General features: G+C 40.2%; 1 protein-coding gene across 1 annotated transcript; it reads left to right on the top strand.

Annotated features, from left to right (window-relative positions):
- Window positions 1-9,124: 9,124 nt before the first annotated feature.
- Window positions 9,125-10,063, top strand: LOC123602379 (putative olfactory receptor 10D4). Its single transcript, XM_045486888.1, has one exon. It carries the CDS (start codon window positions 9,128-9,130, stop codon window positions 10,061-10,063), a length of 936 nt encoding a protein of 311 aa, XP_045342844.1. The 5' UTR covers window positions 9,125-9,127.
- Window positions 10,064-23,784: the final 13,721 nt, after the last annotated feature.

Raw genomic sequence — 23,784 nt, 5'->3', positions numbered from 1 at the left:
AAAAAAAAAAAAGTGAAAATCCTAAATAAAAAAATATATTACTGCCCTTACAAAAGGCATAAAACAAAAAGGACAAAATGAAGCCCATTTAAGTGTAGATAAATGACTTAAGGTGCAGTATAAGGATTCCGATGGTGAATGGATAAACACAACGTGATATATACATACATGGAATATTGCTCAGACTGAATAAGCAAGGAAATTCTGACATGTGCTACAGCCTGGATAAACTTTGAGAACATTATTTTAAGTGAAATATGCCAGTCACAGAAAGGCAAATACCATGTGATTCCAGTTATACGAGGTATTTAGAGTAGTCAAATCAACAGAAAAAGAAAAGAGAATGGTGGTTTCCAAAGGCTGGGAGAGGGGAAAATGGGTAGTTGTTTAATGGATATAGAGTCTCAGGTTGACAACAAGTTTTGCAAAAAGTTTTGGAGATTGATGGCGCACCAGAACAAAAATACTTAACACTACTGAACTGCACTTAAAAACGGTAAAGATGGGGTGCCTGGGAATCTCAGTCAGTGAAGCGTCCGACTTCAGCTCAGGTCATGATCTCACGGTTCACAAGTTCAAGCCCCACGTTGGGCTCTGTGCTGACAGCTCACAGCCTGGAGCCTCCTTTGGATTCTGTATCTCCCTCTCTCTCTGCCCCTGCCCTACTCGTTCTCTCTCTCTCTCTCTCTCTCTCTCTCAAAAATAAATAAAACATTTTTAAAAATTTTAAAAAGGGTAAAGATAGCAAATTTTATGCAGTGTGTAGTTTACCACAATTGAAAAATACATCTGCTTATCCTTTTTTCACATTTCCTGTGGTTTTTGAGTTTGCTAGTTCTCTCCCTTGTCTTGTAACTACAGACACTTCTGAACCCTCTCAAATCACAGTTTGATTGTTTAACATCTCAGTTTGGTGTGGGCAGAGAAGACATGTAGCCTAAGTTGTCCTTCAGGGGATGTGCCTGTAGTCACTACTCCCTGAGTCCTTAACCCTTACCTAGCACTATGCAATTGCTTTATATACATTCTCTACCTTATCTGCGTTAAGAATGCGGAGACCATTTCACAGATGAAACAAGGTTTAGGGATGTCAAGTAAGTTTCCCTAAGTCACACAGTTTGCTTGTGGATAAACCTAGGATTCTAGCTCACATCCTCACACAGCTGTACACAATCTAGCAATTTTGCAGAAACTGGGAAAATAAATGTTTGACCTTGTACACACACACATCCCCCCAAAAATCTTACTCTTGCTTTTTTCCTTTTAATATTTCTGATGTATGAGAGCTACCCCACATCATTTCTTATTCCTGTCTTCAAGCCCCCAAAAATCCCTTCTTTTAGCCACCTGTGACTCTTCCTTTTCTTTTCCATAAGTCACGCTGTACCTTTTCTTTCATGAATCTTTCTTTCCTAGCTTCTCTAGCCCTCCCCTTACCCAATACACTGGTTTTATAAAACAAAGGCTCAGGGAATATGACAAAGGCTTCCATATAGCAGATGGAAGCAACAAACAGATTGTGAATACTTACACCTAATTTTTTTATCTTCATATAAATTATCTGTGTGTAAATGGATGAAAGAGTGTTCACCCAAGTATTAAAAATGGGTAATCCAATTTTGAGTTATTTCCACTTTCTTCTTTATGCTTCTGCATCACTCTCATGATTTTTCAATGAGATTGTGACATTTATTTTTTTTTAAGAGCTATTTTCAAGAGAAAACAGATAAAAAAAAAAAAAAAAAGACCTCATTATGGGATCAAGGAAGGTTAATTATTCATGCCAGAAATTTTAAGGGGAAAAAAAAGAACAATTACTTTTGAGGAAAAACTAGACATTCATTTCTAAAACCAATGGTGTAATGTGTATTATGTTGTTTATAAATTGTGCCCCAAACTAATTTGTAATAAAATGTTCTAATCCCATAGAGTGTGGTTCTATGTTTCTCATCCTCATTAGTTACTATCCTCTGTTGATTCTAATCTTCTGAGTGTTCCCAGAAGATACCTATGGCTGGGGGGAGGGGGGGGTGCTTTATCTGATGATGATCAGAATCCAAGTCTGGTTCTCAGGGTACATTCAGGTACAGGCAAAAGATGAAGTTCTGTTCTAACGTCATCAGATTAGGCTAAAGCAGGGCATTAATCCACATACGTTCTTAGTAGCATCTCTGACTTTGTGACTGGCTTTTCTCCTTTTTTCCTGACCAAGTATCTCAAATTCTGTAGTGCAAGGATCTTCCTTATTTATCTTCCTCGGTGTATTCTAGCTCCCTCTGACAGCTAGAACTATCTCTTCTTATTCCCTCTCTCCCATAATATACTCAAATGTAATGCTGCCGAAGACCCTCTTTGGGTTTTTGTTTTTAATGTTTTATTTATTTTTTGAGATAGAGAGAATGTGAGGTGGGGGAGGCAGAGAAAGAGGAGGATCTGAAGCAGGCTCCGTGCTGACAGGCTGACAGCAGCAAGTCCCACTGGGGGCTCGAACTCATGAACCGTGAGATCACTACCTCAGCTGAAGTCTGACTTCCAACCGACTGAACCACCCAGGTGCCCCCATCTTAGCATTTCTTAAAGCTCCTCATAGAGAGACCATTACCTTTACAGTGACCGGCTGGGCCCTGAGTAATTGCTGTTTGGCTTCTCAAGCTTTACCTCACAATTATTTTCCTCTTTCCTTGAGTTCTTCAAATGGCTGTGTCCCCCTTCCAAAGCTTTTGCACATGCTCCATCCCGGCCTCCACCATGCTGTGCCTTCCCCTTCCTGCACTCTTACTCGCTCTTCAGGTGGAAGATCAGATAACATTTTCCCAGGGATATCCATCTGGACCTTCAGGGAACAGCACCTAGCTACAAATCATGATGTGCACACCCATTTACTGACAGGAAGGAGGGACATGGGTGAACACAAACACTCTCCTTTAGAACTTTTCAACCCAATTGAACTTTTCTTCCTAGAATTTGCCACCTTAAATATTTATAACTTATATGTATGATTGTTTGATTAATGCCTTTCTTCTTTTACTAGACCGTAAGCTCTTTGAGGGCAGAGACCAAGGCCAATTCCTGTTCACCAGAACATAGCGATTTTAGCACATCATGGCAGCTGCTTCTTAATTTTTCAGGAGTGAATAAATGACTTCATTGAAACTTCTAATTTTTTTTACATGGCTTTCTTTCCTCTGTCAACCCTTTCTTATCTCAACTTCTTGTTTAGTTTAGATTTTTTTTTACTATTATTTTTGCTTGCTTTTTTTTTCATTGTAGAGAAAGAGCACACAAGCGGTGGAGAGGGGCAAAGGGAGAGAGAGAGAGTCTTTCTTATTTTAATGTTTGTTTGTTTGTTTGTTTGTTTTGAGAGAGAGAGAGAGAGAGCATACAAGTGGAGGAGAGGCAGAGAGAGAGAGAGAAAGAGAATCCCAAGTAGACTCCACACTGCCGGGGCAGAGGCGGACACCGGGCTTGAGAACCATGAGATCAAGACCTGAGCCAAAATCAAGAGTTGGATGCTTACTGGACTGAGCCACCAAGGTGCCCCAATGAGATGAAGAAGTTCTAGAAATGTATTGTACAGCATAATGACTGTAATTAACAATCCTGTATTGAATACTTGAAATTTGCTAAGATGTAGGTTTTAAATGTTCTTGCCACAAACAGAAAGAAAGAAAGAAAGAGAGAAAAAAGAAAGAAAGAAAGAAAGGAAGAAAGAAAGAAAGAAAGAAAAGAGAGAGAGAAAAGAGGCAAGGAAGAAAGAGAGAGGTGATGGATATGTTGATTAGCTTTGTGGTGATCATTTTACAATGTATATGTACATCAAAACATCCAATCATACAACTTAAATATATACAGTTTTTATTTGTCAATTGCAGCTCAGTGAAGATTTAAAAAAAAAAAAAAGAATGACTGACCCTTGTGTTCATAGCAGCTTTATTTACAATAACCAAGATATGGAAGCAACCCAAGTGTCCATTAATAAATAAATGGGTAAAGAAGATGTGAGATACACACACACACATGCGCGCACACACACACAAATGGAATATTACTCAGCCATAAAAAAGAGTGAAATCGGGGCGCCTGGGTGGCGCAGTCGGTTAAGCGTCCGACTTCAGCCAGGTCACGATCTCGCGGTCCGTGAGTTCGAGCCCCGCGTCGGGCTCTGGGCTGATGGCTCAGAGCCTGGAGCCTGTTTCCGATTCTGTGTCTCCCTCTCTCTCTGCCCCTCCCCCGTTCATGCTCTATCTCTCTCTGTCCCAAAAAAATAAATAAACGTTGAAAAAAAAAAAAAAAAAAAGTGAAATCTTGCTATTTGCAGTGACATGGATGGAGCTAGAGAATATAATGCTAAGTGAAATAAGCCAGTCAGAGAAATACAAGTACCATATAATCTCACTCATATGTGGAATTTAAGAAAAAAATAAACAAGAAAAGGGAAAAAATAAGAGAGAGAGACAAATCAAGGAACAGACTCTTAACTATAGAGAACACACTGATGTTTACCAGAGGGGAGGTGGGTGAAGAGATGGGTTAAATTGGTAATGGGAATTAAAGAGGACACTTGCGATGAACACAGGGTGATGTACAGAAGTGCTGAATTACTATACTGTACATCTGAAACTAACTGGAATTCAAATAAAAATTTAAAAAACAAAAAACAAAACAAACGAAGACTGAATGAAAGCTGCCTTTCCAGGTTCAGTCTCAATGCCAAAAATTAATGTTTCCATTATTTATTGCTACCCAAAATACAACCACTAAACTTAGTGGCTTAAATGACAATTTATTATTATAAAAACCAAACCATTTGCTTAACAATGCAGATAAAAATAACTTGCAATTGTACCTTTGTTGCTTATGATAATTCTGGAACATCTTTGCAGTTTCTGGAGGAAAGTGTAAACAAAAATAAGAAAGCTTTCAGAGTTATTTTATTAAAGTCTACCCTACTGAGATCTCATCACTGTCCTGTAATAAGTATTATAGCTGAAAACGGCTGACCTTTTGGGAATGTAGACCATTTGTATTTTCACTGTGACCATGATATTAATGTAGCACATGTCACCTTAATTCTAAATCAGGTTGGATAATTCTAAATCATGGACTAAAGATGGTCCATGACACGTATCTTCCCCGAATAAATTGTTACCAGACCAAGGTAAATGTAACGGTATTTCACTTTCTACTCAAAAGTGTATTTACCATCTTTTTTATTTGTACAGACTATTTTGTCTTCAAAACATTAAAGACAAGAACAAATAAAATGGTAGAATTATGAACTTTTACATCCTTTTATCATGTGCAACAAAAACATTAAGTTTACTTTTTATATCAAAATTCCAGAGGTGTAGTAGATCTACCTAAACACTCCTTAAACACTGAAATCTCTATGGCCAAAAGTCCTAGAGAATAGGCCAAATCCCAGTTCCTTTCAAAATTTGTGTATTTATTTTGAGAGACAGAAAGAGAGAGCAGAGGAGAGGCAGAGAGAGAGAGAGAGAGAGAGAGAGAGAGAGAGAATTCCAAGCAGGCTCTGCACTGTCAGTGCAGACAGAGCCTGACGTGGGGCTTAATCTCATGAACCATGAAGGGCTAGTATCCAAAATCTATAAAGAGCTCACCAAACTCCAGACCCAAAAAACAAATAATCCAGTGAAGAAATGGGCAGAAAACATGAACAGACACTTCACTGTTGCACATGAACAGACTCTTGCACTGTTGGTGGGAATGCAAATTGGTGCAGCCACTCTGGAAAACAGTGTGGAGGTTCCTCAAAAAATTAAAAATAGACCTACCCTATGACCCAGCAATAGCACTGCTAGGAATTTACCCAAGGGATACAGGAGTGATGATGCATAGGGGCACTTGTACCCCAATGTTTATAGCAGCACTCTCAACAATAGCCAAATTATGGAAAGAGCCAAAATGTCCATCAACTGATGAATGGATAAAGAAATTGTGGTTTATATACACAATGGAGTACTACAGGGCAATGAGAAAGAATGAAATATGGCCCTTTGTAGCAACATGGATGGAAGTGGAAAGTGTTATGCTAAGTGAAGTAAGCCATACAGAGAAAGACAGATACCATATGTTTTCACTCTTAGGTGGATCCTGAGAAACTTAACAGAAACCCATGGGGGAGGGGAAGGGAAAAAAAAAGAGGTTAGAGCGGGAGAGAGCCAAAGCATAAGAGACTCTTAAAAACTGAGAACAAACTGAGGGTTGATGGGGGGTGGGAGGGAGGGTATTGAGGAGGGCAGCTTTTGGGATGAGCACTGGGTGTTTTATGGAAACCAATTTGACAATAAATTTCAATTAATTAATTAATTAATTTAAAAAAAAATCTCACGAACCATGAGATTGTGACTTGAGCCGAAACCAAGAGTCGGACACTTAACTGACTGAGCCAACCAGGTGCCCCCCAGTTCCTTTCAGAGTAAGCTCCATGAGTTGTTCTTGGATCTTCATTTTCTTCATCTATAGAAGACTTCATCAGAGTTTTATGAGGTTAAAATAAGACTCTTTGCCTCTCAGACTCTTAAGTATTTTGAGCAGAGGGGCTATGTCTAGCCACCCCTTCCCTGACCTTTCTGGCTCTCCTGACAAATAATTGATGCCCTTCCTGTCATAATTGGTATTTGTTGGAACAGATGAATCCATGTATGCACAAATAAGCAAATGAATGAGTGCATTTAGCAAAGAATTTGATAAGCCATCCCCCGCCTCCCCCCCCAAAAAAAACACTCTTAAGTACACAAGGAATTTAACTTGGAAGCTTAAACAGATGCCAAGTGATGTAAGACAGATGCTTCCAGTAATAGCTGAACTTTCTCTTGGCCTCTTACATTCTTCTTCCCCCTTTTTCCTGGCAATAAGCTTTTCCGCTACCCTTTGGAGAACTGCCCAATTCCACTGTACCCTGTACCGTGACCACAGAGCTAGGCGTGTGACCCAACCAAGAAAATCAGACTCGAATCTGGAGCTGAGGCACGTGGAAGCAAAAGGCAGCTGAGGCTGAGTCATCTGGTGGCGGTGCCCTGTGACTGCTCCAAAATTCTTACTGCCGTGGGCCCCAGAGCTGCCCTAGTTCCCAACCTTCCGTGAGCTACATTTTTTACTCGTTTGTTTAATTCTCTGGGCTACCCCAGTTCCTGTTGCATTCAATAAGTCAATCCTATCAGGCAGTGCAGTAAAATAACAGAATTTGTGTATTAAAATAACACATACATATAAAAGAGTCGTAAATACATAAATATGCATACAAAATATGTGATATTGGCACCAAATGAATTTAATTATTATTCCACTGAAGCATATTTTACAACAGAAATCATAAAAGATTTCCTCTTTACTCACTTTTCTTCCCTCCCCACCCCTTCTCTCTCATTTCTAAGGTCCAATTAGACCAAGTAATTAACTGCTCTCTTACTCAATAGGATCCCTGACTTGGGGGGTTAATACCCAAAGGAAGACAAAGGTATTTAAAATCTCCTGCGTTTGGGAATGATCACAGTTTCTGGAGTCAGAGAGGAAATTTCCGTGAGGGAGTTAAAGTGCATTTAGATTTGTGACATTCTATTAAAAAGTGACTGAAAAGAGAAGAATTCAGGATAGCCACCTGCAGACTACAGAAAGATGGGAATTTAGCAGGGGAGGGCTCTTTCCTTCTGCTGGAGAAGGAAAGGAAAACAGCATTCAATAGAACCAGCCAGTTTTGTTCCCTGTTTGCCATGTAAGTGCCCAAAGTTTGCCCTTCACTTCTCTTATTTTAGATCTCACTGCCTCCTTCCCTTCACAATCATCAAAAAAAAAAAAAAATTTTTTTTTTAAGTGATAAAGATCTTAGGGAATAGCATTCATGAATTGATCTATAATTTAAGGATATCACTGCATTGGAAAAGTTAAAACAAGTTGAAAAGATATAAGTTGTTTTTTTTTTAAACATGGAAGTTGGAAAAAAAAAAAAAGGGGGCGCCTGGGTGGCGCAGTCGGTTAAGCGTCCAACTTCAGCCAGGCCACCATCTCGCGGTCCGTGAGTTCAAGCCCCGCGTCGGGCTCTGGGCTGATGGCTCAGAGCCTGGAGCCTGTTTCCGATTCTGTGTCTCCCTCTCTCTCTGCCCCTCCCCCGTTCATGCTCTGTCTCTCTCTGTCCCAAAAATAAATAAACGTTGAAAAAAAAAAAATTTAAACATGGAAGCTGGAGAGGAACCTCTACTACCCCTGTGTCTTCTACTGCCATGAAACCAAGCTATTGCTTAGCTTGGGTCTGGTTAGATGAGATAGACTTTGGAGACTGAAATGGAGGCTACCAGTTACTCGATTGCTCTAAAATCCAGAGGATGTGAACCCTGTTAAATATAATCTTTTGTTCATTAAGAGCTATCTCAGACCCTTCTTTTGGAGAGTTTCCCATTGTTGACCTTATACCTAGGGAGACCATGTAAGAAAGACTCTGTATCTTTTGTATGTATGGCTTATAAATGATTTTGGGGAGAGTTAATGTAACCAGATTGTCTTAGATCAATGTAAGAACCTTGAATTGGACCTTGTTTGTCATAAAGACATTGAGCCTTCATATTTGTCCTTTTAGAATCGCAAAGTAGCACTGGTATCAATGCAATTTAGTAGTGTGCATAAAGAATGGAAGATAGGAGACCGGTCATGTAAGGCTTCTTGGTGATATTGTAATAAGGGACACCGTTTTTTTTTTTAAACGTTTTATTTATTTTTGAGACAGAGAGAGACAGAGCATGAACGGGGCAGGGGCAGAGAGAGAGGGAGACACAGAATCGGAAGTAGGCTCCAGGCTCTCAGCCATTAGCCCAGAGCCCGACGCGGGGCTCGAACTCACAGACCGCAAGATCGTGACTTGAGCTGAAGTCGGACGCTTAACGGACTGAGCCACCCCAGCGCCCCAAGGGGCACCTTTAAATAGAAACTGCACTGCAGAGAGATGCCCAGTTTGGAGAGAAGCCAGCAGATGAAGACAATTCTAGCACTACTCTTCTAGACCATTGGGCTCCTTTTCCAGTTCACTGACTTACACACAGCTCATTTATATACATATTAAATTTAACCACAGATTTCTTTCCACAGACACCCAAGAGTTGATTCTTCCATAAAAATGAGAAATCACACAACGGTAACTGAATTCATCCTGCTTGGAATCCCGGAGACAGAGGGCCTAGAGACTGTCCTTTTTTTCCTGTTCTTGTCATTATATTTGTGTACTCTCTTGGGAAATGTGCTCATCCTCACAGCTATCATCTCCTCCTCTCGGCTTCACACTCCTATGTATTTTTTCTTGGGAAATCTCTCCATGCTTGACCTGGGCTTCTCTTCAACCACTGTTCCCAAGATGCTGTTATACCTTTCAGGGCAGAGTCGGGGTATCTCTTTTCAGGGCTGTGTGTCCCAGGTCTTCTTCTACCACTTCCTGGGCTGCACTGATTGTTTCCTGTACACAGTGATGGCCTATGACCGCTTTGTTGCCATATGTTATCCTTTGAGATACATGGTCATCATGAACCGCAGGGTCTGCTCCATCTTGGCCACAGGGACCTGGACGGGTGGCTGTGTTCACGCCATTATTCTAACCTCCCTCACCTTCCAGTTGCCCTACTGTGACTCTAACCAGGTGGGCTACTACTTCTGTGATATACCTGCCGTCTTACCTCTGGCCTGTGGTGATATAGCTCTAGCCCAGAGGGTTGGTTTTACAAATGTTGGTCTTTTGTCTCTCGTTTGCTTTTTTCTCATCCTTGTTTCCTACACTCGCATTGGGATCTCCGTATCAAAAATTCGCTCAGCAGAGGGCAGGCAAAGAGCCTTCTCCACCTGCAGTGCCCACCTCACTGCAATTCTTTGTGCTTATGGACCGGTAATCATCATCTACCTACAGCCCAATCCCAGTGCCTTGCTTGGCGCAATAATTCAGATAGTGAACAATCTTGTTACCCCCACGCTGAACCCACTAATCTACAGCCTGAGGAATAAGGATGTAAAATCAACCCTTTGGAATATATTTCACAAGAGAGGCTTCTCTGTGAAGAATAAATGAGAAAATCTAAAGCTTTGCTGGGCAAAGTTTGATTCTCCATTTCTTAGAACAAATTCTCATTTTCCGCTTCCAAGATATTGAAATTAAATGTACTCTGAATTGACCTACCACTTAACCTCACTAGATTTTTAAATATATTGTATGTCTGTTTTCATGTTTTCTCTGTTTTATAATGAAAGATAATAAATAGAGCCACTTAGTAGACATTGAACTGATTCTTATGCTGCATGAATTCTCTCCCAACCACCATCCTTCTTAAAGCATTTCTTAGTTGTTTAAATCTCCGAAAGTTTCTTTCTCATAATATCAGTTAAAATCATGTTCATAAAAATCTAGGGACACCTGGGTGGCTCAGTCAGTTGAGCTTCGAACTTCGGCTCAGGTCATGATCTCACGGTGTGTGGGTTCGAGCCCCGTGTCAGGCTCTGTGCTGACAGCTCGGAGCCTGGGAGCCTGCTTCTGATTCTGTGTCCCTCTCCCTCTCTGCCCCTCCCCCACTCACGCTCTCTCTTTCTCTCTCTCTCTCTCTCAAAAATAAACATTAAAAAAAATTTTAATTATGTTCATTAAAATCTAGAGAGAAGGGAGAATGGAAAAAATTCAAGAAAGTCCAGATTAATGTAGAATATCAGAACTCAATACCCTTTCTTTTTGTAGAGTATAGCCTCCAATTTTCTGCCAATCAACGCCAAAACTCACACTAAATTGGGTAATGTTTAAAGTAATATCTTTCTCATGTGTAGTCAAGTGTAGTTATAAGGTTTTTCTAGTGTACACATTCCTTCAGGATCTGGCCATTCTTCTTGCATTATTAGCTGTCTGGAAGACTATGAACTTGAATCATTTATTAGCTCCTGAAAGAATCAGTTTTAGTTTTGTAAAAGATAGTAGAAAACAAGCAACCCAATCAAGTTTAAATATGTTACTTCGTGTTTTCTCCAAAACAAGGAATACTGATTTATCTTTGTCTCTTATAGAAAGCCCATGTTAGAATTTTCACTCAGATTCAGGTGGCAGTAATAAATTTTCCTCTCTGTTGAAAAGAACATATTTCTTCTTTTCTCATAATAAGATCAATGTAACTTGTTTTGACACCTTTAATCTCTATGTTTTATCACGTTAAGGAAAAAACAGGTAAATTTTATTTATAGAAACAGTGTTCAATTTTGTAACTAATGTATTCTTTTCTTGATTTTGTTTTTTCTTTGTGTATTTTACATACCAGTTGTTTATGGCTTTTCTTGTAAGTCACCTTAAATCCTTTTTGGAAGGAAGCAGAGAATAAATAATGCACTGAAACAGAAAGAGAGAAAGAGAGAAAGAAGGAAGGAAGAAAGAAAGAAAGAAAGAAAGAAGCAGGGAGGGAAGGAGGGAGAGAGGAAGGGAGGTAAGGGAGGGAGGGAGGGAGGAAAGAAGGGACAGAGGGAGGAAAGGGATGGAAGAAGAAAAAGAAAGCAAGCAGTATTTTAGGAGTAAAACAATATTTTTCATAATGCAATGATTCTTTTCTTCCTTTTCTTACCTACAGTTCCTGTCTATCAGCAGGTGATTGAAAATAAGTTCCCCAGATAGAAACTATAACCATCACACTGGGTGTGGAATGAGCTATTAGAAAATATTAAACGGGCTCCAGTGACAGATGCCAATCACCAATGCTTTGTGGTTTGCTGTATAGAAACCTCTAATGTGAGGTTGTAATTATACCTTACAAGCAATGAAGTAGTCACTCTGGCTAAAAATCCAAAGGACACTAATCCAGTTTCAAGCAAGCTTTGTTACACTGAAGGCGTTTCCAGATGAGCAACAATTGATCTGAAATAATAAGCATGTCAAATGTTAAAGGATAAAATGTAAACAACGGCTCAATTTTCCCTTATCTTTTTAATATAAACATCTCCAAACTTAATAACTTCTATTACAGCAAGGTTGCTATCATCTTAAATATTCTGTTAACTGGGAAACACGAGAGCTACCCCCAACTCTTTAAGCCCTGCCCATGATGTCGTCGGCCTTCTTCGCCTCTTTCTTTCTCCAGGCTTCAAGGATTCATACTCATTGCTTCCCATCTTCCCAAATGTAAACACCCTCACTTTCTTGCGTGAAATCCCCCTTTGGCAGGCAAGGGCTCAAATAGGCATATGTTTTACAATTTCCACCCTTATGCTCTTATTTTATTTTATTTTTTAAATGTTTATATATTTTTGAGAGAGAGAGAGTGCAAGCGGGAAAGGGTCAGAGAGAGAGGGAGACACAAAATCCGAAGCAGGTTCCAGGCTCCGAGCTGTCAGCACAGAGCCCCATGCAGGGCTCGAACTCATGAACCATGAGATCATGACTTGAGCCCAACTTGGACACTTAACCGACTGAGCCACTCAGGAGCCCCAATCCACTCTCATGCTCTTTAAACTCACACACACAGACACACACACACACACACACACACACACACACACACACATTGTTTTAAGCACTTTATCACTTTTACTGGGAAGAAACACGTGACAATACTAAAAGATAATAAACACTTGTTTATTTATAATGGCTGAGTTTTCCCAAAATGTGTATTAACGTTTAATTCCAGCCAGTCCTGAATCTCTTCTCTCTTCCAATTTGTTCACCTTGAAGGGCCAGGTTTATAGGCTAAGGGCCTGGTTTCAGAAGTTTCTTTGGCAGGACCAAAAGTAGAATCCAGCCCTTCTGATTTGCAGGTCAGCTTCTTTCTGTGTCACAAATTTATAAATGCTAACCGAGAAATCTATAGGTGACCTTGATGCTTCAGAACCTTGGTTCATTTCCAGACAAGAAGTCGTCACCACAATAAAAATACTAAATAAAAATAATCTATCATTTTGTTGCAAGAGGACATCTCTATTGAACCTGAAATTTTATTTCTCCTAACACAAAGCGTAGAGAAGCTTTGGAACATGAAACAAATTACACTACAGGGGTGCCTGGGTGGCTCAGTTGGTTAAGCGTCTGAGTTGGGCTCTGGTCGCAATCTCACAGTTCATGGGTTTGAGCCCTGCATCGGGCTCTGGGCTGACAACTCAGAGCCTGGAGCCTGCTTCAGATTCTGTGTCCCCCTCTCTCTGCCCCTCCCCACTTGCACTCTCTCTCTCAAAAATAAGTATTTTTTTCTATTAAAAAAATAGAAGAATCTATCAGTGAATCCTTCCCCAGGATATGGCAACCTAATATTATAATAAACCTTCCAGTAAGATATTTCTCACAATTGAATATTAAGTCCACATTCATAGTGTGTGGGCTCCGGGCAACCCCCACAGGCTGACTGGCATTCTGACAGAGCTAACATGAAGATTTACTCCCTTTGCTTGTATTTCTCTGTCTACCCTCCTACTCCCTAGAACCACTAGCTTTTGTTTCGAGTAGCAACTGGGTTGAAGTTATATCATGTACTAGGTCCTGGGAATATTATTTTGCTTGGCATATTACTATATGGCTAGGAATGTGCTTTTGTTTTTAATATTTCAAATACTGGGCTGGTCTTGTGAAAATGACAGATTTCCATGTGGGAAAATAGAAATCAATTGAGAGCCTCAGGGTAGGCCGATTCAAATTGGGAAGTATTAAAGGAGCCTCACCCCATTCCATCAGAACAGAGCCCAGAAATAAGCCACAGGAGGAGGAACCACGACCCCAAACCTTCAAATAAGATGGATATGAAACTGTGGAGGGAAGAATTTTGCACGCTTAATTCTTTGCATTTTAACACACAACAAAAGGGTGTTTCATATTTATATTTTAATTTCTTTCTGAAATTTTAATAAGAAGATTCATACTCAGAACCGATACTCGTATGCAAGTTAATTTTGTTGGCATTATATTATTTGGCACAGCGTGAACACTGTTATCAGTGCTCCCTTTACAGCTTCTTCTGCTGAGCTATATTGAAAAACGTGGCTACACATAATTTATGACGAGAGATAAATTAGAGAATGCATTGTTGGCCGACGGTATAGCGTGTCCTTGATGTTAAACAAATTTATGTTCTGTTCTGAAGAGGCCAGCAGGAGAGTCCGCAGGAGGATCCAGGCAGGTCCCTGTAGGTTGCCGGGCAACGTAAGTGTCCTGCCTGCCCCCAGCAGAAGAGGGAGGGCAAACCAAGATGCCGTTTTTGCTAAGGTTTTAGAGGGAGAAAGACAGACTATTCTCTTGCATTCACAATCTAGCTTTACTATTAATAAGACCAACATTTTGTTTTGACCCTCAAACGTATCCTTAGATTTACTCATCAATTGTAGCACTCAGACATGAGGAAGTAGACAGATGCTTGATTAGGCTCCCTCAATATATATATTATTAGATCATTCTCTCCTCAGGTTGTTGCAATACTTCATACAGCCGAAGCTGCTTAGAGATGAATTCATGAATTTATGAAATATGGTTCAACAACTGTCTAAAATTCTAACCTCAGCCTCATATGTATAAAGAAGCATCATGCTTTCCAAGCGCCTGCCGAGCTAAGCTTTATACGGAGCGCAAGACAAAGAAAGTAATTCTTTATCAATCATAGAGTCTTTTTTTAATATAATTTTTCTTAAGCTTGTTTCTTTTGAGAAAGAGAGAAAGACAGAGTGTGAGCAGGGGAGGGGCAGAGAGATGGGGGACAGAGAATCTGAAGCAGGCTCAGCAGAGATCCCGATGTGGGGCTTGAACTCACAAACCGTGAGATCATGACCTGCACTTAAGTTGGATGCTTAACCGACTGAGCCACCCAGGCGCCCTGATCATCAGAACCTCTTTAAGTGATTAAATAGTACACAAGAGAAATTAGCAGCTCCCCTGCCTCCCTCCCATCTTTTGAGTGATGACCTTACCACATATACCCAAATCCCCAAGTCACAGAGAGCACACCTTTACTTTTTCATACTCTCACTAGGAATCGCCCACAAAGTTCCACTACTCAATTTCTTAACTATTTTCCCCCTAGTTATCATCCTCTCTCCTTCCTAATTACCACCACCTCTTTTCACACCCCCATCGCACCCTGATGACCTCCCACATGGAATCCTGAACACCACGCTAACCTGAGTCCAGCCTCCTGTCCGTGCTGATCCATATTCCCCTTTTAGAACTCTATCAGATCACATCATTCACAGACAGCGCTCCAGAGCCTGCCGTGTGAAGTATAGACTTTATAGCACATCATGTGAGGCCCGTCCCAGCCTGGCTCTCCCACAGAACTTTCTATTTGCATGACCATGTGTGGAACGGAGTTGTGGTTTTCTCAAACACATCATACTGTGGGTCCAGGAATGTTTGATGAACCACCACTAACCTCTTCAACCTAGACTTCTCTCAGATGGTTATCTCTTCCATGATGCCAACTTGGAGAAGCAGATTCCTCCTCTGTTCGTGTAGATTGTATGCACTTTCACTGAAGGCTTCCTTCAGCAGCGTGCGTTAGCGATAGTGAGAAATACAGGCTTGGGTTGAATTCCCACACTTCCTGTGGGACACTAGGCTTATTACATTTTCTGGGCTTTAGTTTCTTCCCGTTCGGCTGTGAATAATGACACCCCCCTCATGTGGACATTGGCAACATTAGATAACATTCTAAGCACCTATCATAATCCTGGCTCGTAGAACTAACACAGTAATTTTTAATTAGTTTTTCGCCTTCCTTCTCCTGCTCACCTAAATTGTAAGGTTCCTTGATGCAACTGTAAATCTGAGGCACCTAGCACAATGCTTTCACATATGGATACTCAGTAAATGTTCAGTAATGAAATATGTCATTAATAAATACACTTATAAACCAGAGTCAATTAACAAACATTTATTGATTAACTATGATATTCAAGGAATTAATTTGTGTGCTTCCAAAGATCCAAAGCAACTTAAAATTAGGCTCAGACAAACAAGAAAGAATACAAAAAATGATCCATCCGTGTCATATTATGCCACGCACAAACTAAATGGCTCTGACAGCCGCGGTCATCTTTAATTAAAACTGGTTTTACAAGCAATTTGTTATCGGTTTTCACCCCAGAATTAAGTGTTTTATTATTACCAAAGTCTATAATAAAGAACTACTGGGGCGCCTGGGTGGCGCAGTCGGTTAAGCGTCCGACTTCAGCCAGGTCACGATCTCGCGGTCCGTGAGTTCGAGCCCCGCGTCAGGCTCTGGGCTGATGGCTCAGAGCCTGGAGCCTGTTTCCGATTCTGTGTCTCCCTCTCTTTCTGCCCCTCCCCCGTTCATGCTCTGTCTCTCTCTGTCCCAAAAATAAATAAATGTTGAAAAAAAAATTAAAAAAAAAATAAAGAAAGAACTACTTAATAAATCTTTTCATAGTAAGACTAAGAAAAACATCTCAAAGGAAGATCAAAACCAAGTATATTTAAATTTTCATAGATTAGGAGAGATTGGTCTCTTTCCCATCAAAATAAGTAGAAACCGGGATATCTATCAAAATCGGGATCAGATGTTCTGTGAGAGACCTTCTGCTTTGTGGATCTTAAAAGTGACACTTCCCACCACCCCATGTTTTATTGGAGACAGTGTTCTTGTCCCTTCCATTAGCTTTGAAATTCCCAGGTAATAAATGAGATGACTTTAGAGGTAGGATTTAAGAAAAGCATCTTGTCCTTATGCGAAGATTTTTTAATTATTCTTAGAGAAGAGTCCATAGTTTTAATGAAACCAGATGAGCACAGAGATGAGATCAGTGCTGGAGAGGAGGCAGGAGCTAATAGACTGGGCTGACCTGGGGCGGCAAAAGGAGGGAGAATGGGGAAGAATGCTCTTTGTCGGTTTTATGAAGATTTATAAGATGAAAATGGATGGAAAAATGAATCCAAGACTATTCAGAGCTTCCCTTTTAGAAAAGTGCTACTAAAGATTTCCTGAAATTATATTACATTATATTATATTATATTATATTATATTATATTACATTATGTTATATTATGTAATATATATATATTAAGCAAAACTTTTTTCATTGATATTCTTCTGTTGACTCTTCTCTAAAATGCAAACTCACTGGGTGCCTGGGTGGCTTAGTCAGTTCAGTGTCCCATTCTTGGTTTCAGCTCAGGTCTTGATTTCATGGGTTCATGGGTTTGAGCTCCATATGGAGCTCCATGCTAACAGCAGAGAGCCTGTTTGGGAATCCCTCTCTCTCTCTCTCTGCCCCTCCTCTGCTCACTCTCTCTCTCTCTCTCTCAAAAGAAAATAAACTTAGTACATATATATATTAAAATAAATAAATAAATAAATAAATAAATAAATAAATAAAATGCAAACTCTCACAGTGAAGTTTGAGTTTATCCTAGTGGGCATCGCTAAGGGCTGGCAAGTGTATTTTATTATCCTGCTCCTATCATTTTAATTATGTATCCCCTCGGAAAATGTTATATTCTGAGTTATTGTTCGCTCCTTTTGACTTCACACTGCCCTCTTTCCTTGGCCTTGAAAAATGTCTCTAGTGTTTGACATAAGTTTGTTTTCTTTTTTTTTTTTAACGTTTATTCATTTTTGAGAGACAGAACATGAGTGGGGAAGGGATAGAGAGAGGGAGACACAGAATCCTAAGCAGGCTCCAGGCTCCAAGCTGTCAGCACAGAGCCTGGCCCAGGGCTTGAACTCACGAACTGCGAGATCCTGACCTGAACCGAAGTCAGACACTCAACCGACTGAGCCACCCAGGCACCCCGACATGAGTTTGTTTTCAAACGATTGGCTTGCCTTTCGAGCAGAGACAGGTCATACGTTTCAGAGGTTCTGTGGCCTAATCTTTCTCTTCTTGGGTACGGAGACTTTCCTGTCCCCAGTGATGCAGTGCCACCAGTTTGCTGCCACTGGTCATCCACTACAATGTATAATCACCATGTGGCACGAGCTGTATATACTACCTGTCACAGGGACCTGGGTGGAAGGCTGGTTACATGTAAATCTCCTCACTGTTCACCCTACAGTTAACCTAATCCAGTGCCAAACAGGTGGGCTACCATTGCCGGAACATTCCGAAAGTTAACCTGGGACCCGTGCAAACAAGCTTAGAGGGTAGGCTTTCCTAATGTTGGTCTTTTTTCCCCCCCTCTCTCTCCTGTTTCCATTATTCTTATATTTGCAGTGATATTGTAATACCAAAAATTATCTCAGCAGAGAAACCTTCTCAGCCCGCATCGCCCACCAAACCGCAATTCTTTGTGGCCGTGGACAAAAGCCCAGAACCAGAGCCCTCCTTTATTCCGTGATTTGGCCACTGAATTTGTGTGACCATCCTGTTGAGCTCCCTGATCTCTAGCCTGAGAAACAAAAGTGTGAAACAAGTTCCAAATAAAACAGTTAAAAGACAAACTTTATTCATAAAAAAAAAGAACAATGATTTCAGGAGTAGATTCCGTAATTAATGCCCCTTACCCATTTAGCCCATGCCACCCCCACACACACACAAACACTACAGCAACCCTCTGTTTGTTCCCTATATTTAAGAAAGAGTCTTTATGTTTTGTCCCCCTCCCTGTTTTTATATTATTTTTGCTTCCCTTACCTTAGGTTCATCTGTTTTGTATCTTAAATTTCTCATATGAGTGAAGTCATATGATATTTGTCTTTCTGATTAATTTCACATAGCATAATACCCTCTAGTTCTATCCACATAGTTGCAAATGGAAAAAAAGAACTTCTAGAGGAATCTTTGTTCTTTTCTTAGCCACTTTCAAGGACCTGTGGTTTAACTAGTGCTATATCTTTCTAAATCCTATTCTTCTAAATCCTTCCTAAATCCTATTTTGCAGTGTGGATAGTTACTGGAGCTTGTGCTTTAAAAGTAATGCAGCTCATTATGAGAATCTCAGCTATTCAATTGCTATCCATTATTTGGTGTCCCCAAACTAAACAATTTTCTATTCTTTTCTCATTTCTGTGGAGAAAGCAGGAAAGGAGACAATGTCACTGCAAACCATTCACTAAATTGCGTATCTCCCTTATTTCAGAAAGTTGGTTTTTAAACTTTTTTTAGAAGACACCACTAAAAATTAAATATTTTCCAATTCTTATATATGAAACAAAAATAGATGATTCTTTTTTCTATATAAAGCCACACTTATCTAAAATAGCTTACCTCAATTGGCACAAAAGGGTAGTATCTCAATATGTTCAGGTGGGTGAGAATTATACTATCTCCTATCCAGTTCTTTATCTATTAAAAAGAGCAAAATTCAAGGACTCTTGATCGTTGAAAGTAAATTATATTTTCACACACACTAACTCTATTACTGAAATAATTTAGCCACTGATGCCTGAGAATTTAATCATGTACTTTCCAAGCAGGCAGCATGAGGCAATTGAAAATTGTATGACTCATTCTTAAGCCTGTTGCTGATTTTTATGAAAACAGGGAGGCAGAACTGAAATGGGAAATGTAGGGAAAAAATTGCTGGTGTTCCGCCTAATAAAGCAAAATGTTAAGATCATTCTGAAAGAGACAATCTTGCAAGTTGTCACAGTTTAAAAATATATATTCCTTCTCTCTCATCACAATAGAATACATTGAGCCCGAAAATTAATGTTTTCACACGGGAGGTTTGTCAGGCTTGAATTCAACAGTTCGTTTATAGACATCAAGATAAGCAAAGAGAAATATTTGAAACAGGTGCGAGACAGTAATGCTGGAGGTGGGGTGATGGCGGTTAGGTAAGAATTAGGCTTGTAGACATTTGGTTACTAGTTAGATGACAGAGCAGAAAAATTTTCAGAAGGATGGGGATCTGAAGGGACTGAAGCAAGATTGCAAAGTGGGAGCATCCAAAAGGAGGTGACCCCTCTGCAAAGGGTTTACCTTCTTTGGTGAATGTCCCTTGTCCTATGAAAACACTAATCTTGAAGTGTAGGTGTCTATGCTGTGAATCTTTTAAATGTCTGGCATAGCTTCACAACTCGGGGGGGTGGGGGGGAGGAATACCATAAAGAATAAGGAGAAGAAACAAGAAGTGTGGCCTGCCCCACTGGAAGGAGGGTGCTTCCCGGCTGGACTCTCCAACCTGCCTCCAGACCCAGAGGTGAAAATGGGTCACAGTCACGAAAAGAACAACATTGACTGATCATACATGAGGCACGTTTCTAAAGCTGCCTGCTTCTTTGCAGTGCGTCTCACAGCGACCAGAGCTGGCTATTGAGATTCTCCATTGCAGAATATAATTCATGTGATCCAGCTGCAGGAAAACTGAGAGCAGGAGTCCACGTGACTAACAAGAGATGCTAAGTAAGGAATGCTCATACATGTTGCTTCACTTCATACATACACGCGCAGCCCACGCAGTGGTGGGGCCCGGAAGCCGTGCCTGGGGTATTTTGTGAATTCTCACTAGGAATGCTGTGCTTCCTCTCCTGCATCAGTGTCGAAAGCCAGATGAGCTCGGTCCTGTTAGTTTATCAGATTATAAAGTCCTTGAAGCTCTACGGGTGGCAGCTCATTCACATTCTCTCCTCCGCGGATACCCAAGTTGGAAGAGAAACAATCTCTCTAGGGACTCTGTCCAAGAGTGGCAGGTGTTGAAATGATCAGACGCCATCACAGAGCTCAGAAGCTGCAGAAAGGACACATAGTCCTGGGGGAACAACTTCCAGGGGGACGACTGAGACGAGATACTAGGAAGAGTGTCCCCTTGCTAGTATGTCCTGATGATCCAACAAGAGAGAGGGGAAGTTGATGCACAGGCTGAGCTGTGGGCTAAAGAACTCAGAGCTACAACACAGTGAAAGAACTTCAAGATTACACTTTCTGTGCCCTTACCCCTCCCTTTTTTCTCTTCTTAGCCCCGCAGTCAAAAGACTCAGTGGAGTTCCTCAGTGGAAACAAGGTCGCTTCCACTGAAGGAAGAGTAAAAGACCAGATGCCATCAAGGACAGCTATTGTGTCGACAGTAGCAATTCACCAAAGAACTCTTAACTATTATAGCAAAGTCTATATAGGAACAAGGTAACCAGAGAGATGGTCAGAAGTGAATATTTACCTAATCATAAGTGACAAAAGTCCTCAGAGATAAATGATAATCTGATGGGAAGTGAGATAATCATGTCAAATGGTGCAGGCTGATTTGACATGCAGGTCCATTTCCTCTTATCTCTTGGGGACACACACCAGATTATCTCACAGTGGTGTGATGGAGCACAGTTGTGACGTTTTCCAGCACATGCCCTCGGAGGCCCACGCTGGCCTCCAGCTCATTAGTATTGTCTTGTACCCACTTCTTTATACTGATATTACTCACTATACATCTCCTTTAAATCAGTTAAAAGCCCTATGGAATCAACCTGCTGTCCACTTTTATTCCCAACTTTCACTCTTCACTTTTTCCCATCTGGGTTTTATTCCCGTCAGGCAGAGAATGTGAAAAGACACAAATTCCCCCAGTGTAGTTATGTTCCAGTGAGTCATGGGCACTACTTCCTTTTAATTCCAGGGTCATTACAGGGCCTTGAAAAAGCAGAAGTATCAAAAGCTTATGAAGTTATAATGTTAAAAAAAAAAAAAAAGAAAATTAAATCTTGGGCATCTGACTCTAGAAGAAAGAGTTAGCATATACTGAAACTTTGATCTCTTTCTCTAAACACAAAGAAATTATAGAAAAATACAATAAAGAATTGCAGATGAAGGGGCACCTAGGTGGCTCAGACAGTTAAGCATCTGACTTCAGCTCAGGTCATGACTTCATTGTTCATGAGTTGGAATCCCACATCAAGCTCCTTACTCTCAACACAGAGCATGCTTTGGATCCTCTCTCTCTCTCTGCCTCTGCCCACTCATGCTACACTCCCCCCAAAATTAAAAAAAAAAAAAACCTGCAGGTGAAAACAAGTAAAAAGAATTCTCTAGGAATGAGAAATTGAAAATGTTCAACCAGGACACCCATAGCACCCATCTGAGGCTGGGGGCCAGAGCTCCTCTGCCCAAATTAGGCTCAGACCAGAGCTGTACAACCCAAGCCAGCTCCAGGCCAGAGCCACACCCACAAAATAATCACCACCCAGTGGGGACTCACAGCCGTGAACTGTTTTATAAGAGTTTACATCAACTACTCAAAGAAACCAGTACACTGAAAAAACATACAAAAAAACTTAAAACTCAGAATAAGTTATAGGTTAGGACATTTTAAAATGAGACATTTAAAATAATTTAAAATATAAGTATAAAAGAGACAATTAAAGTGATACTATTTATTATAGGGGCGCCTGGGTGGCTTAGTCGGTTGAGCGTCTGACTTCGGCTCAGTCACGATCAACCAGTTCGTGGGTTCGAGCCCCACGTCCGGCTCTGTGCTGACAGCTCAGAGCCTGGAGGCTGCTTCGGATTCTCTGTCTCCCTCTCTCTCTGCCCCTCCCCAGCTCACGCTCCATCTCTCTCTGTCTCTCAAAAATAAATAAATGTTAAAATAAATAAATAAATAAATAGATAAGGAAATAAATAAAGTGATAGTATTATAATAACATAAGAACAAGAAATTGAGATAAGGCCAAGAAAAGTTATGAAAAGAAACCAGTAGAAATCTTATGTAAATAATATTATTGAATTAAAAAATTCAATAAGATCTATGTCTGAATAGCAGACAAAAGAGAATAAATTGCTGAACCAGAAGATTTAACTCTGAAAATTACCCAGAACGCAGCACACACACAAAAATTCTTTTAACAGAAGATACAAAATTGATAATTTTTAGGATTTTTCTCTCAGAGGTTATTTTCTGGCTTTTTCTGAAAGTCTAGAATTAGTTATATTATTGTTCCCCATCCTTTGATTCCTACTTTACATCCTTCCCTGGAAGTCTTTTTTTTGGTTTTAATCATTTTTTCACTTTTGAGTATATATTTAGAGTTCATTGAACTTCCTTCCCTTTAATCTAGCTTTATCTAGTGGGCTCAGTAGATTCCAGACACATTAGGTGAGAACAATTACTAGGAGATTCATTCAAGAGGACTTGCTTTTTTAAAAAAAACAACTACATAATTTTTAATAGTAATATGCTAATGATGCATTAGTAAAGAACCCCCCGCAATATTTTTTTATCCATTAAAAATCTCATTACCCATTAAGAACCACTGATAATAACTTGGTGGACCACTTTCCACCAAACACACATATATAAGCCCACATAGATACAAATTTACACAAATGACATAATATTGTAGTTATTACTTTGTACTCTAATTTTCCTATTCCCTGAATATTTCCACATCAATAAATATAGATAACCATCTCAATTAAAGTAGCGACCAAAAAAATCAATGTTACAGCCTCAGAATGCACTTTACCTACAGGTGGAAATATTGTTTCTTAAGTGTTCACTATCATAACTATCATGTTTTATTTATTTATTTATTTATTTATTTATTTATTTATTTTGAGAGAGAGTGGGGGTGGTGGGAAGGACAGAGAAAGAGGAGGAGAGAGAGAGAGAGAGAGAGAGAGAGAGAATCCCAAGCAGGCTCCACACTGTCAGTGCAGAGCCTGATGCAAGGCTCAAAGCCACAAACCACGTGGTCATGACCCAAGACGAAATCAAGGGTTGGACACTTAACCGACTGAGCCACCCAGATGCCCCTAAACTGTCATGTTTAATCCTTTCACTTACTTCATAAGGCCATTTCATCCATACCTATATAATCACATGGGTGGTACCAGTCACCGAACCCAGTTAAGGCCTCTGTACAAACATTTCAGATGTAGGGAGCAGGCATGGAGATGTACTGGCCT

The sequence above is a fragment of the Leopardus geoffroyi genome, chromosome D1 (genome assembly GCF_018350155.1).
Source record: "Leopardus geoffroyi isolate Oge1 chromosome D1, O.geoffroyi_Oge1_pat1.0, whole genome shotgun sequence".
Taxonomy (NCBI): domain Eukaryota; kingdom Metazoa; phylum Chordata; class Mammalia; order Carnivora; family Felidae; genus Leopardus; species Leopardus geoffroyi.
The sequence above is the reverse complement of the archived record's forward strand: the minus strand, read 5'-3'. Positions and strand labels throughout refer to the sequence as shown.

What these genes read in the sequence shown, in the direction of transcription:
- LOC123602379 (XM_045486888.1), top strand. Translation starts at nt 9,128, where the DNA reads ATGAGAAATCACACAACGGTAACTGAATTCATCCTGCTTGGAATCCCG.